Raw genomic sequence first — 17201 nt, forward strand, 5'->3', positions numbered from 1 at the left:
GAGCGTTCAATGTATAAAGGCCGCTGCCCTTTTATTTGTTCACGCGAGTTTGTGTTTAATTTAGCACTACTGTAATTCCCAAAGAGATGCTACCCATACATCAGAGTTCAAAGGACTGCTTGAACAAATCAAGTAATGGAACCATCTACATGACCAGTAGATGTATATATTCCATGGCTTGAAGGAGAGAACAAATTTGCACAATTATGTGAAAGGTTCTGCATGCCATTCGACATGGTTTGTGAAGACTTCAGGGATTTCATAAACAGTAATGGTAAATGTATGAAAAGCAATTTGAATAAAGTGAGACTGGCTATATCACCATTGTCATTAACTAATGCTGACTGTGAGAGGGGATTTAGCACTTTGAATGTCATCATGACACCATCCAAAAACCGTCTTGTAATTGAAAATATGCCTAGTTTGATATTCATCAACTTATTCGAGCCACGAGTTCTGTGGGATCCAACATGTTATGTACAAGAATAGTTGCTGAAACATAGGATGGCTGATGGCATAAGAATCAGAGAGCGTCAGCTTCAAGAAACTTAAAGATACAAGACTTTCTGTAAGCTCTTTTGACTGTGAGTGTTTGCATTTTATTGCCATTTGTAAGTAATTTTTCAAAAAAAGTATTATTATCACGACAAATACTAACAGCTTTTATGCTATGTAGAACTATATCATAGGTCAGTTAAGTTGGTATTGAATTTTTATGTGAATTTGAAAAGTACTTAATCTATATTTTGCTATTATTATATTATCGTTATATTTAGTTGTATTAATTTTTACCAGATAATCTATAAAATTAGTAAGATGTACAATAACTGATTGACACTGCTAGTGACAAATTTGACTTAATATGGAAACCAACTGCAACTGACAAAGTTATTTTAAATAACTGATCAACACTTGATGTACAGTAACACAGCAAAATTATTCTAATGTTTTGCTAAGCTGTGCCGTGCAGCTTTCTTGCCCTTCTGATGTTGCATATTCTTAATATATGCAGTGGTATATTGAGACATTTAAATAATTACAAGTAATGTAATGCAATTATTTTCATGTTTTAATTGGTGAAAAGTCCTAAGTAACTCGTTACACGCTCGTTCATCTTTAATTTGTCATTTCATGAGTGAGTCTGAAACCTATTTCTGTTACCACTGTAACCCTGGTGCCAAGTAATTGAAAAATGCTATGAGAGGAATAGACAGTTATGTTTATTTTTCGTAGATCTAGAGAAGGCATATGACAGAGTACTGAGGGAAAGGATGTTCGCCGTACTGGGGGACTAGGGGATTAAGGGCAGATCATTAAAACAGTCAAAGGCATTTATGTTGACATTTGGGCTGCAGTGAGGATTGATGGTAAAATGAGTTTTTGGTTTAAGGTACTTACAGAGGTTAGACAAGGCTGTAATCTTTCACCTTTGGTGTTCATAGTTTACATGGATCATCTGCTGAAGGGTATTAAGTGGCAGGAAGGAATTCAGTTAGGTGAAAATGTAGTAAGCCGTTTGGCCTATGCTGACGATTTGGTCTTAATGGCAGATTTTGCCGAAAGCCTGCAGTCCAATATCTTGGAACTTGAAATATTTGCAATGATTATGGTATGAAAATTAGCCTATCTAAGATTAAATTGATGTCAGTAGGTAAGAAATCTAAGAGGATTGAATGTCACATTGGGGATACAAAGCTGAAACAGGTAGATAATTTCAAGTATTTAGGATGTGTATTCTCCCAGGATGGTAGTATAATAAGTGAGATTGAATCAAGATGCAGTAAAGCTAATGCAGTGAGCTTGCAGTTGCAATCAGTAGTATTCTGTAAGAAGGAAGTCAGCTCCCAGACTAAACTATCTTTATATCGGTCTGTTTTCAGACCAGCTTTGCTTTACAGGAGTGAAAGCTGGGTGGACTCAGGATATCTTATTCATAATCTAGAAGTAACAGACATGAAAGTAGTGAGAATGATTGCTGGTACAGACTGGTGGGAACAGTGGCAGGAGGGTACTCAGAATGAGGAGATAAAGGCCAAGTTAGGAATGAATTCAATGGATGAAGCTGTACGCATATACCAGCTTTGGTTGCGGGGACATGTGAGGCGAATGAAGTATAGGATACCTAGGAGAATAATGGACTCTGTTATGGAGCATAAGAGGATTAGAGGGAGACCAAGATGACGATGGTTAGATTCAGTTTGTAGCGATTTAAAGATGTGACATATAGAACTAAACAAAGCCACAGAACTAGTTACATATAGAGAATTGTGGCAGTGATAGGTAAATTCACTTAGGCTTGCAGACTGAACACTGAAAGTCTATAATGAAGTATGTATTATGTATGATGGTGTGTATGAGCTACAATTATGAGTCCTTGGTTACACTTCTTTTCTGTGAAAACAGCACATCAATGGCACCTTCCATTTCACAAATATTTGGGGTACAAGTTTGAGGTGATTCACCTTGTATAAGCATAAACTCCTAATATAATACAAACCGGGCAAGTTGGCTGTGCGGTTAAAGGCGAGCAGCTGTGAGCTTGCATCCGGGAGGTAGTGGGTTCGAATCCCACTGTCGGCAGCCCTGAAGATGGTTTTCCATGGGTTCCCATTTTCACACCAAGCAAATGCTGGGGCTGTACCTTAATTAAGGCCACGGCCGCTTCCTTCTAACTCCTAGGCCTCTCCTATCCCATCGTCGCCATAAGACCTATCTCTATCTGTGTCGGTGCGACGTAAAACCACTAGCAAAAATATATATATAATACAATGAAATCAGTTCATATAACTGCCTAGCATTGTCGTATGGTAATGGCCAATTTCTCAAAAAGTATACATGATAAAATAATGAAACTGACTTGTACCATTTTCTGTAATGCCTCACAACACAAATCAAGCAAAAACAAAATATTAAAACATTTAAGAAATATTATTTGCTAATGGTTAACTACCAAAATTATTAACAGATGCCTTCAAAAATGTAGAATTTGTGTTAATAGTTGGAACAAGGGTTTAGTAAACGTGCAGGGTGCAGAAAAACTTTGTTTTGTAAATTAAAGGAGTGTTCGTGGGTACAAATACAAGTATTGTGAACATGGGAATCATAGGTCTGCGATGATTAGTTTCGGTGCTATGTTCTCTTTAAGATTTCAGATTGGCTGCCAACCTCCCAGGCGACTGAGCATAAACGTGATACACTCTTTGCTTTTTGCTTACATTTTAGCTGCAGACAATGAATACAGACAAAGGTACAGTACCTCAGAGATGTTTGAAATGTCTCCCTCCAATTTGAATCCACAATTCTCATCAACACAAAAATGATTTTTGTGTTCTTTGGAAAATTCCCAGCACTTCCTGAACATGATATGCAGGAGTGGCAGCACACAAACAGAAGGACACAAGGAAGATAGAGGGAAGGGCACGCAGACAGCACCTCATCAGAAACACTGTGGGCTGTTTATGGTGAAGCATTTGGGAGGTAGGCAGCCGAAAGTGATCACCTCAGACCTATGGTTCTTATGTTCACAATACTTGTATTTGTACCCACAAACACTCCTTTAATTTACAAAACAATGTTTTTCTGCACTGTGTATTTCAGCAGTTGCAACGACAATTGTATTGGTATTTTTGAAAAGCTGTAGGATGTGATGAACTTGGATGAGTTAAGCATAATATGTTAAAAATGTTGAGCAAACCACAAACATCAAATGGCTCTGCTGACCCAATTAATATCATATATCTGAATATTTTAACTGATATTGTTAAATTACATAGTGATGCTGATAGCATACAATTGCTTGCAGTTCACTATGTTTGCAATTGGGAGATGGCTAGCTGAGGCAAATAAGACGTGACCAATTCACTCAAACATGTTGGTTTGGTTTCCCCATCAATAAGGTGAGAAATCTGGATACAAGGCTACCACTTGTGACGAGACACAATGCCCTGGGGTTCACTCACCCCAGTACAAAAGTGAATAACAGGTTAATTCCTGGGAGCAAAGATGACTAAGCATAGGGCTAATCACTCTATCCTGCGTACTACCAAGGTTACAGAGAGTAGAAACCTCTTATCATCCCCTTTTCCAGGAACATTCTTGGCCTGAATGGAAATGGCTTGCTGTGCTCTTCCTTTTGTATTTATAATGTTACTAATATCATAAAATAAAAGCAAAATCATGAGATATCTTCTAAAGTATAAGAATTAACACACACACATATGTATATATTGTATATAAAATAAGTGATATGAAGGTTTGCAAATATGTGTATGTCATGGATGGATAAAAACAAGTCTCAGTAAGTATTTACCAAATATAGATTAATGTAATGTTGTCTGCGATGGGTTCCTTTCACACAAAATATTCTATGTACAAAATTTCTGAAGTACTTGAAATTACAAAGAACTGAACCTTGATTACAAAGAAGTTGACCACAATTCAAACACTTTATGTTTGACGTAATCAGGTTGCAGGGTGTTTGTTTTAATTACTTTACTCGCTAATACTTTTTTCTTACAAAGATTTTCTTTTCAGGATCAGGATATGTATTTCTTGATTGCAAATATCTGGCAGGGTCATTCAGCCATAAGTGAGTCCAGTGACATGAATCAGCTTCGGTTACCTCGGTGGGATGTAACTAAAGATTGGTCACCTTGGAATTGCATTCTTATAACAAATGAGGAAATGAAATATCACACTACATTGGATAATGTTGAACAGGTGAATAAGAGTAAAATTCCTAAGATGTACATTGATGTTATCCAAAACTTACAAACCCTGTATTTTTCTTTAAATTGAAGTTAGCAAGCTCGATCCTGGCTGAGTCTGGTAGCATTTGAAGGTGCTCATATATGCCAAACTTGTTTCGATAGATTTACTGGTATGTTAAGAACTCCAGGACTAAATTCCAACATCTTAGAACCTCCCAAAACCATAAAGAAAAGATAGTCGGTGAAACTTCGGGTTTACCTACAACTAACTAATTTATTATGGTTTTCAGAGATGCTGAGCTGCCAAAATTTGGTCCCGGCATTCCTTTATATGCCAGTAAATCTTCTAAAATGAGGCTGGCGTAATTGAGCTTCTTCAAATGCCACCAGGCTGAGCCAGGTTTGAGCCCACCAACTCAAGCTCAGAAGCAGCACTCTACCACCTGAACCTCTTGGTCCAGTGCCACCACCACCATTATTATTATTATTATTATTATTATTATTATTATTATTATTATTATTATTATTATTATTATTATTATTGGATTTAACTCTACCTAAAAATTGTATATCTAAAATATATGCACATCTTGTTTGTAGAATATTCACCCTCATAACATTCAATCTGAAAATCTCTGTGAATGATATAAAAACTTCCATGATCCTGTATTGGCAAGTACTGGATCCTGACATTAATGCAATATACTAAACTTTTTCATTGGATTCTGTAACTATTCAGTCTGGGTTCTGAGGGACATTCAAGTTCTGAAACTAACTTCCATCTTATTATTTTTTTTCTTTGCTAGGGGCTTTACGTCGCACCGACACAGATAGGTCTTATGGCGACGATGGGATGGGAAAGTCCTAGGAGTTGGAAGGAAGTGGCCGTGGCCTTAATTTAGGTACAGCCCCAGCATTTGCCTGGTGTGAAAATGGGAAACCACGGAAAACCATCTTCAGGGCTGCCGATAGTGGGATTCGAACCTACTATCTCCCGGATGCAAGCTCACAGCCGCGCGCCTCTATGCGCACGGCCAACTCGCCCGGTACTTCCATCTTCTGAGATGGTCTTATGTAACAGACATCACATAGCATGAATGATTGATGGTGTTTAAGGAATTGGGTGGAAGGTGGGTATTTGTTATGAAGAGTTTAAACTTGAGTGCGGACTGAACACACTGGATCATACTGTGCATTTCAGGTGTCTTTGGTGGTGGGATCATGTGATGCAAATGGAGGATAGTAGGTTATCACAAAGGAGGCAGCAGAAGAGGTCACACTGCGGAGGGGAATGAAGGTGCATAATTCATTCATAGAGGCTTGCAGACTGAATACTGAAAGCTACTGTATAAATGTCATGTTTGTATGTATGTACATATGTGTACATGTTTACTTCCTGGTCAGTTTTTCTTGTAATATTTTTCAAGATAATATGCTACATAACAACACATTCAGGAAGATAACCTAGACAATAGAGGATTGCTATGTATTAATAAAAACAAGACCCATACTAACCTATGGTTTCCCTGCCTGGAGTCCCACCACAGTTGCAAATATAAACAAACTTCAGAAAATATAGTCAGGTGGAGAGGCTACTAACTTACCATTCCCATCTTCATTCGGCTAACTTCTCCTCAATAGAAACCATTGTCAAAAGAACCGACTTGATCTTCCTTCGAAACTCCCTCGCCAGCTTCATTAACCTTGATCCGTTTTGCGACCTTTCCTTATCCTTTTGCTCTATCCGCAGAGGGGTTAATCTTGTCCTTCCATTTGCCTGCACCACATCCTACCATTCAGTTTACTATGGCCACTCCGCATGTCTCTGCAATGACCTACCGCTTAAAGTAAAAGCTTTGTCTCTAACACAGTTCACAAAACATGTACGAAAAAAAAAAAAAACCAACATGTAAATCATCTCTGTGTGTGCACGAACCGGAGTGAAAGGGAGTGTAAGTGTTGTCGAGTGAATGAATTACTGTGCAACTGTAAATACGTAAATAATATAATTATTGTACATATTAGCTGAGTGGGTCTGTGAAGCAGCTAATGTACACTAGACCATCTATAAAATCTGTATGATTTGTAGTTAGTAAATAAATAAATAAATAAATAAATAAATAAATAATAGTAATATTTCTTAAAACTCACTATTTCTGAGTTGCACCTCAATTTGGTATTGATAAAATAACTTGTTTCCTGTTTGATGCAGTCTTGAGCAGGACCATTGTTTCATCCCCTCTCTTGCCGAGATATGACTCTTTATATGGAATTAATTAACCAGTGCACGTACTCCTACTTGTGAGACGTGTCTCAGTTTTTTAAGCCAACTCATGAGTGTCTTCAGCATAAGAGATTCGGCAGATTTGGTGCCATCATTTATGTTTCCTGCAGGGAGGAAGAAAATGAAAAAATAAATTCAGTTTTGACCTACATTATTACTAAGAATTGTACAGAGTTAGAAAAGAGAACGTAGAATGACTTTCGCAGCATTTCCTTACCAAAAGAACAGGAACAAGAGGTAGAGCTCTAAATATGGACAAAAATATTAACATCTTTTTTTGATACGTTAGAGACTATTGACTGGGAGAGTTGGTTGTGCGGTTAGGGGCGCACAGCTGTGAGCTTGCATCCGGGAGATGATGGGTTCATACCTCACTGTCGGCAATCCTGAAGATGGTTTTCCGTGGTTTCCCATTTTCATACCAGACAAATGCTGGGGCTCTACCTTAATAAAGGCCACAGTCCCTTCCTTCCCACTCCTATGCCATCGTCATCATAAGACCTATCTGTGTCGGTGCGACGTAAAGTAAAATTGTAAAACTGGAATAAAAATGAGACCTTTGATTTCAGAATGGTGTTGCCAAATTTATTGGTGTTTCTCAGAACACAGTATCAAATGTCTTTTGGGAATTTGTGACTGCCATTCAAGGAAAACTTCAGATTGGATTAAATTTCCTATGACTACTGCTGCACTTCAGGGAGCTAAATCCAAATGACAGAAACAGTACACATTCCCTGATGCAGTTGGGGCAGTAGACTGTATGCATGTGCAAGAAAAAAAATCATATGCACACAGCCATGAATACATGAACAGTAAAAGAGTAGCCAATTTTAACGTTCAAGCCTCGTGCAATACGTGGAAAGATTTATGAGGGCTATATCTTTTCTTTTAAGGTCTGATTAGTCATGAACTTAAAACCATAGTGAAAATTAAAAATGTTTTATTTGCAACATTTAGCTACACCATCCAGCTACTTCTCTACATAGTCGCCACTCTGACATAGACATTTCTCTTAGCGTGGTACCAACTTTCCAATACCCTCCTCATAGAAGGCATCCTCCTGTGATTTCAGCTTCTCTACGCTGGTCTGCACCTCATTTTCTGTGCCAAAATGCTCTCCTCCTAGCCAGCATTTCATGTGAGCAAAGAGATGAAAATCAGAGGGAGCCAAGTTCGGACTGTATGGTAGGTGATCAAACACTTCCCGTCGAAAACGCTGCAGGAGCATCTTTGATGCAGCTGCAGTGTATGGCCAAGTATTGTCATGAAGAAGGACAATGCCTGATGAAAACATTCCTCTTCACTTGTTTTGAATTGTCCTTCATAGATGTTCAGGCTGCAGTGAAGGCCGTGTCACGCTCCATGAATTCCACCAACAAAACTCCTCTTCTTGGGGATGTGGGTTATAGGATATGTCAACAAGGGATGGATTTGTTTCTCCTTCTAATAGGTCCAGGACAATTTTCTCACAGTCCTTCAGCTTGATAGATTTGTGGCTTGTCCATTTCAGATCTTTATTATTTTTCATATTTATTCTGGGCATATTTACATGATCACTGCACGCTCAAAACTGACAAGTGTGATGGGCATACTAGAGGCAGTGCACAACACATCTGCGCAATGCTTCATCGGATTCTCACTGTGGTTTTAATTTTGCGATGGATGGGACGTAGAAAAAAAATCCCTCGTACTAACATTGATGCTAACCAACCACGTTGTCTTCGAATCTAGGATATGGAGAAATTCTGATGTCAACAGTGTTATGACTGGCAAAAGTACAAATTCAGCCTATGACACCACATGGCAATATGGTATCCTTTCAGTCCTGCATCAATGGAGATTCCGAGGTAACTTGCCGGATTTTATTGCAAATTTCTTGTCCTCCGTCTATTCCGTGTCCGAGTAGGGAGGGCATATTCGCAGTATCATGTTCAGAAAAATGGAGTCCCACAGGGATCGGTTCTTAGTGTCACTCTGTTCGTGACTGCCATAAACAGCTGTTGGTTCAGCAGTAATACCACTACTGTATGTAGACGATTTTGGTCTGCATTATACTTCGCAAAATTTGGCCATCACCGAGCAACAATTACAGCAAGCTATTAGGAAAGTGGAAAAGTGGACCTTAGGTTGGCAACAGGAGCATTCCGTACAAGCGCCAGTGCTAGCCTGCTCGCTGATTCTGCTGTGCCGCCTTTACACCTGAGGCGCGAACAAATACTTTTGTCATATGCTGCAAAATTGCCACAGATGCCACTTCACCCAAGCTATCCCCGCGTATTCAAAAATGGAAACGGTTGGCTGTATGTAGCAGTCACAGATTGTTTGATGTACCTTCAGTTCCTTGTCTTGTCAGATGACTAAAGAGGGCACTGTACCTCCGTGTATAATACGACGACCTGAACTAATTCTAGATCTGCACACCAGCCTGAAAGAGAACACGGACCCCTCCATTTATCGGAGGGGCCGATGACCTTCGATGTTAGGCCCCTTAAAACAACAAGCATCATCATTTATCGGAGGCTCTTCCTGTTCATTGTTGGCCGGTATCCAGATTCAGTAGTTGTTTACATGGATGGTTCGAGGTCAGAAACAAAAGTAGGCTGTGCGTTTGTTGTCGACAATAACAGGTTTCTTTTTCCTCTCGTAGAGCCTGTAGCATGTTCACAGCAGAGCTCTATGCTATCTGTGAAGCTCTGCAGCACATGCTGTCTGATGAGCGCTTTCTGCTGTGTACAGACTCCTTGCCCTCGTTACAATCTATTGATATATGTTTCCCTCGGTACCTTCTGGTGCAGCAGATCTAGTCACATGGATATAGAGGGAAACAAATTAGCTGATAGGGCTACCATGGAGATGGTCATATTGCCTCTGTTGCTTTACAAGATTCCAGCCAGTGATATTCGCTCTCAGCTGAGACATTTTGTTTTGTCCCGTTGGGAGATGGAGTGGCAGGCCACCCCTCTCCCAAATAAGCTGAGATCTATAAAAGGAACTATGAAGGTATGGAAGACTTCCTTTCAGGCTTCTCAGAGGGAAACAGAAGGATTATGTCGTCGTTGGATTGGCCACGGAATAGCAATGCACACCTACTTACTTGCGGCAGTCATTGTACCGTGGTACACATCCTTATGGAGTGTGTGGACTTGACCGATGTTCGCTGTGTTCTAAAACTTCCGAGGACATTCTCCCTTATCTTACGAGATGACGAGCAGTCAACAGACCTCGTCATCCATTTTAGGAGGTATAATAGCCTTCTTTTATAGTAGATAAAAGAATATTTTCTATTGAAATGAAATGGCTTATGGCTTTTAGTACCGGGATGTGTCCAAGGACTTCAGCTCACCAGGTGCAGGTCTTTTGATTTGACTCCCGTAGGCGGCCTGCGCGTCATGATGAGGATGAAATGATGATGAGGACGACACATACACCCAGCCCCCGTGCCAGAGGAATTAACCAATGATGGTTAAAATTCCCGACCCTGCCAAGAATCGAACCCGGGACCCCTGTGACCAAAGGCCAACACGCTAACCATTTAGCCATAGAGCCGGACTATTTTCTATTAATTTCTGGTTGACTACATCTTATTCCATTGACTGTTTTAGTTTGTGTTTGTGTATTTTAATGTGTTATTTTAACTTCTAACTTGAATTTTATATATGACTGTACTTCAAGGCAATGCCTTATTCTACTGCAATCTATATTTTCTATCATTTTATCGTCCGGCTCCATGGTTAAGTGGTCAGCGTGTTGGCCTTTGGTCACGGGGGTCCCAGGTTCGGTCCCCGGCAAGTTTGGGAACTGTAACCACCATTGTTTAATTTCGCTGGCATAGGGGCTGGGTGTATGTGTCTTCTTCATCATAATTTCATCCTCATCATGACACACAGGTCACCTACAGGTGTCAAATCAAAAGACCTGCACCTGGCGAGGCGAACATGCCCTCGGACCCTCCCAGCACTAAAGGCCATATGCCATTTCATTTCATTTCATCGTTTTATCAGAAAATAAGGCATTGTGAATTAGATTCACTGATTATTTTAAATTCATAATCATTTTTTATCTTCATTTGTTTTAAATTCTAGTCGGTGGATACATTTTAAAATTTGAATTATCATGTCATTTTGTTCCATCTCATACCATTAGGGGCCGATGACCTAGATGTTAGGCCCCTTTAAACAACAAGCATCATCATCATCAGTGTGAATTCACTTCTAGGGGATGTGGGTTATAGGATATGTCAACAAGAGAAGGATTTGTTTCTTCTTCTAATTAAGTCCAGAAAATGTTTCTTCCAGTCATTCAGCTTGATAGATTTGTGGTTTGTCCATTTCAGGTCTTTATTATTTTTCATATTTCTAATCTTTTTGTAAACTTGATTTTCTGTTAGCATAATACTGAATTCCTTTTCCATATCTGTTTTCCTCCTGCTTTTCTCTTCTTGGATTCTGGCAACTGAGATTTTGATAATGTGTCACTGTGGCATTGTAACAGTTCCATGAGATGAGACTGAAAATGATTGCTTTCTTGCACCGTTGCTACACACTAATATTTATAACTCCTCTGACAACTGAAGGGAAACTGTCGACAGCACTGTGCTCTGCTCTGAGTAAGACACTCTGGTATTTAGTGACAATAGTTGCTGCATTGACAAACTGACTACTTTTTTTTAATGCTGGCAGAATTAAAACAATTACACTTTCATCACAGTGCACAGTGGGCCAGGAATCATATCTACAGTAGCTGGACAAAAGTTGTTTTTATCTGGAATGCTTTATGTTTTACATTTTATTGTTAGACATGTACTGGTACTGTTATATATACTAAATTATTTCTTCACTGGTTCCAGTAATTCTAGCTGATTTTACTAGGTCACAAAAGAATCCTCGATTTGACTAGACCACGAAAGAATCTTCTAGCAGTATTCCCGTCATTAAAATTTCCTACTCCTTCGCATCTAGGCTGATCAACGATTAGACCCATTTCAGAATAAATCATGCTACTATCTGCTGCTTCCTCATGGCAACTTTGACCTTGTCTTTGGGTTTTCTAATCTGCCATGCTTTTACATCAAGTCAGTAGGCAATATGCAAAAGGGGATCAAAAAATGTAATGTATGCATGCAGTGGTGGAAGACCAAATTAATGCAAAAGGGGATCAAAAAATGTAATGTATGCATGCAGTGGTGGAAGACCAAATTAAAATGTCTGACATTATGTCTTTTTGACCTTAACTGAATATTGTGTATGGTTTTAGGTGTAGCTCCACATATGTAACATTATTGTGCTGACATTTCACTAAACAATTTGCAGACTTTACCATCAACCATAGTCAGGACAAAGTCAGTAATTACATTAAAATTCATGCCTTCAGCAACAACTTTAGTGGAAACCAAAGATCGTATTTTGTTCTTCAGTACAACAAACTTCTCTCTTACTTATGTTTGTTGTCTCCTTTTCGCACAGAATCTTAATTGGACGACAAGATCTTGGAGAGGAAGGACGAGGATTTTGCCATAGAACCCTATTACGTTTGTCCCCACTTGAAATGGAATCTAACTGCAAAGGCATCAAAGAAATAACAAAATATATCTGAGTGACTTAACTTTGTATTTTTGACTGGAATTTTTGTTTGTAAAGACTTTGATTACTACTATCTTCACAGCTCCACTTGAACACTACTTATACCATACATTATCTTTAATACATTGTTGTATAACATCAGCTTGCATACTTACAAGTCGATGAATTGTGTGGTCTACAAGAGCCTACAATGTTACTTCAGCAGAGATTTCTGTCATCTTGAGAGCTGCCTTTGGAGGGGAGCACTTCAGTTTTGTTTCTCTCACAACATTATAGGTTTGTGGGTAAATGTCACTGTTCTTTGCTTTTGCCCCAACTCATATGTTGACATTCTGTTTCTTTGAAAAACCCTAAAGCTTCTTCTGCGCTATGATGGATGGGAGGCACTGATGGCGACTTGAAAGCTTTCTTATACCTAATAGGCCTTTGCGGTGATGATTCGACAACATCCTTATGAATACCTGCAGCATTCCTTTTACCAATGAACCAAAGTGATACCTCTGCAGCCAATACAAGTTCTTTATGAAGTTCCTCTTCTAATAAAGACTGGATATGACTGCGTTTTAATTTATCTCCACTTTCAGTAAAAAGCTTTGTTGGTCTTCCCATTCTTGAAGGACCCGGTTTCTCTATTGTAAGTCCCTCGTCTTTATTAAATAATTGTACTTCTCCGTCTAGCCAAGCACTGCATTTGGTAAGAAAACGATCTTCCTTTCTACCGCACTGTTTCCATTTTATACCAAAATTACACTTAAAAGCACTTAGATTTTTAATAGACCTTAAAATATCCGTAGAAAAGTTACCAAGGTCATATCTGAGCACAATAAAATCATATAATGCTTCAGTAAAAGCCTTAATGTACAATACCTACTCGCAGAGTTCTCGCCTTTTCACAACACACCGCCATGCCTGCAGAGTTACTTCTGTAAACAATATTATATTTATCAAAAAGGTGCAAATATGCACAACATTTTAACCTTTCAAGTGGTGATGATGGAATAAATCATCATAGCCGCATGGCTTCCTAAGTGGCCATGCTGAAATATTTCGTCATCACATTGTAAATGATGATGTGTGTGTCCTCCGCCGCCTGCAAGCTCCGCAACCCGCCCAGCATTGACGCTTCTAGATACCACGAGGTGTGGACTACTGTGCGCTGACGTAATTGTGTGTGACGTCAGTTAGCGGGCATAAATTGGGCGACGGGCTGCTGAGAGTGGTAGATAGTGCATTATGGCAGGTGCAAGCAGAGCTCGGAAACATCTGCGAGAGAAAGAACTGTTTGATTTATTATTCAGTGAGTGATGTTTCATCTGATAGTGAGACTAAGGTTGAAATGTCAGGAGATAGCGACTGCAATGTTGAAAGCGACTCAAGTGAACGTGACAGTAGCACTAGCGGTGATGTTCTGCTTGATGTATGGACAAAATATAGGATCTGAATGGCCGAGATTTACATTTACGGGGCAACCTGGACTGAATGTGCAAATTGAAGACGTAAATAATCCGCTAGAATATTTTCAAAATACCTGACCAATTAAAAGTATTTCACTGTAAGTTCCCGTTGCTTTCCTCAGTGAGCCAGACGCCTTGCCCATCGTACTATGATCATTTTTGACAGCTTGATACATATTCTGTACTTTTGAACCTGATAAAAATACCATACTACACAAGAGTATCGCACTATATGTTACTTCCCAGTACCTTATCGAAAATGTGCCAGTGTTAGTAGCTCCTCGAAAGAAATGTACCGCTTGACAGGTTAAGGATGGAATTTGAAGAACACACTATAGGCTATATGTTGTGGCCATGAATAGGGCTGAATTCTTACAAGTTTTTTTTATAGGTCTATGGGAATTTAATGAATTTGAAAGTGATCATTACTTTTTCATTGGTCACTACTGACTCTGTATAATGCAATGAATATAATTTCGATAGTTATTATGGACATTAAAAATATAAGTTATTACCTATTGTGACAAGCTAATACCAAAATTAAACTAATGCATTTCTTCTTCTCCGTATTATTACAAAGAGAGCCCCTTGTCAACTAATGCATCAAAAGGTGCTCCATCGGAAGCGGCTGGTGCACTGCAACTTCAGTGTTTATTTTGTATTGATTTATAACAATGAGAGTTAAAATAAACTCAGGCTAGTGTAGCTCAGAGAGTGGTAGATGAAATGCATAGGGTAAAATATTGTTTCAGTTAACTTCCCAAAATGACTTTTGTGCAGCTAGATATGATTCCTGGCCCACTGTGCATTGTCCCCAATTTGCAAATGCATGGCTGAGAGGAGAGGAGAAGTTATTAACACTAACTAGTGAGTAACAACTCACAACTCAACTCAGACTTTTGTTACTTTTGTTGATGCACCAGTTGCTTTAAGTTGTATAATTAGAATTTTTCTGCTTTCAGAGTTATGATCCTGACTTCATAGCAGAAGTGAGTCATAGACATACATTGGCCAAAATCCATTTTCGTCATCTCATCAAGTCTGATCAACTGCTGCTAGTGACCTGAAGATCTTCACTGAATGTTATGCTATAAATCATAACAGTCACCGATATCATGATTAACTTACATTGTTCTTTTGCTAATGAGCAATAGAGTAGTTTGCTACGTTGAATGAATTACTGTATTGGTCCAAAAATAATCTGCATTTAAGCAGGGAAAAATGAAAAATACCTAAAAACAAAGAAAGGAGAGTGATTATGGATGGCAAACTAACAATTTTATTTTATGGAATGTACACAATACTACAGAACTACCATTTGACACATTCATCACTACATTATATGATCATAGGCTACAATGACAAGCAAAGCATTCTTGAAGTTGCAATCATTTGTTGATATTGAAACATTAAATGGATAATTTGTAACTAGAATAAAATATAAACAACAAAATTGGGCGCCACCTACAAAAGATTTACAGGAATAATTGACTGTGTAGAGCATGAATGAACTCCTCCTCCCAAGGTGACGGTCATCAGGCTGATAAGGCTCCAAACTTGCTTCATTACCTTACCTGCTACTATTTAACCCTGAAAATAAATTTGAGTAGCATGCCCGGTTTTTCCTTACTCCACCAATAAAATATTTACTGTAAGTTTCATTACTAGAATTTACTCTCGAAACAAAATAAATTAAAACAAACACCAACAATAGTCATCACGTGATGAGAGCAACTCTTTTTTGCCGCTTACAAAAATAAACATACATAAGCATCTACAATCTATAAACATACGTAGTTCTGAAGGCCACACTTCAGATTGATGATATCATATGGGTAAGATGACTTTCCATTCTTAACCTTATTTACATGAACAAAATAGCACCATCACCGTGGAATCAATTTACCACGTGTTGTAACTGTACAAATAACAATAATAATCTAATGTTATTTGCTTTACGTCCCACTAACTACTTTGTCGGTTTTCGGAGACGCCGAGGTGCCGGAATTTTGTCCGCAGGAGTTCTTTTACGTGCCAGAAAATCTACCGACACGAGGCTGACATATTTGAGCATCTTCAAATACCACCGGACTGAGCCAGGAATGAACCTGCCAAGTTGGGGTCAGAGGGCCAGCGCCTCAACCGTCTGAGCCACTCAGCCCGGCTGTACAAATAACAATCCCAGTCACCTCACTATACTCTGTTAGTTAAACCATACACCTTCACAATGTAAAATGGCTACTGTTGAATTAATAAATAATGGCAACCATGTCGTATTAGTCAACGAATGAACATGTAATAAACTCTTGGCCTGCGGTTTCATCTAGCCACAATCAGTTCTGTGCACAACACCACCTTACCTCCAGATTACACATATAAACCACCTCACACACTGTGCATTAGTTAGGAGATTAATAAACAGAGTATGGCTGACAAATGAACACTATTTAGAGTCTTCCACAAAATGCACACTGAGAATAACTTGTCATATCCTCATTAAGAACTCTTGAACATCTGTTATGAACTCGTACAGTGATCACTCCACAATAAAGGTTCTACAACACTACTCACTCCGTAATGGATATGTACTGTAATCTCTCCGTAAATAATAGTCAACTTGTCACAACATGCATGTATACGTATTTACAGTGGAACCTCGATTCTCCGTTTTTGGAGGGACCTCAAGAAAAAAGACGTACAACATGGGAATATGGAAAATACGGGCATTAATGAACCATCAACAATTTGACTAAACATCGCAAAAATTATTTGTATAATTATAATCTTACAAACCCTCCTAAACCAAATCAAACCAAACCAAACTACAGCCCCAATGGACCTTCCCACCAAGAGACTGCTGCTCAGCCTGAAGGCCGGCAGATTACGAGGTGACGCAAGGTCAGTGTGACGAATCCTCTCGGCCGTTATTGCTGGTTCTCTAGACCGGGGACACCAACTCACTATTCGATAGCTCCTTGATTAAAGGTAATTGTAGGCTGAATGGACCTGAAAACAGCCCTCATATCCAGGTAAATATGCCTGACCTGGCCGGAAATCAAACCCGAGCCCTCCAGTTGAGAGGCAGACAAGTTAGACTGCGGGCTGCTTCAGACATTAATTACCGGCATGCAAGTTAAAAAATCTCGAAACTTCACATTCAGCTTTACCAGGGAAA

General features: G+C 39.0%; 1 protein-coding gene across 1 annotated transcript in view; it reads left to right on the forward strand.

The window, feature by feature from the left end:
• Nucleotides 1-16942, forward strand: part of LOC136864281 (IQ motif and ubiquitin-like domain-containing protein) — a 361129-nt gene extending 344187 nt beyond the window's left edge. The window contains exons 9-10 of the mRNA XM_067141057.2: nucleotides 4534-4719; nucleotides 14989-16942. Coding sequence (XP_066997158.2) covers nucleotides 4534-4719; nucleotides 14989-15093 — 291 coding nt within the window. The 3' untranslated portion in view covers nucleotides 15094-16942. The remainder of the gene's footprint in view (nucleotides 1-4533; nucleotides 4720-14988) is intronic.
• The last annotated feature ends 259 nt before the right edge of the window (nucleotides 16943-17201 follow it).

Source organism: Anabrus simplex, chromosome 2 (genome assembly GCF_040414725.1).
Source record: "Anabrus simplex isolate iqAnaSimp1 chromosome 2, ASM4041472v1, whole genome shotgun sequence".
NCBI classification, from domain to species: domain Eukaryota; kingdom Metazoa; phylum Arthropoda; class Insecta; order Orthoptera; family Tettigoniidae; genus Anabrus; species Anabrus simplex.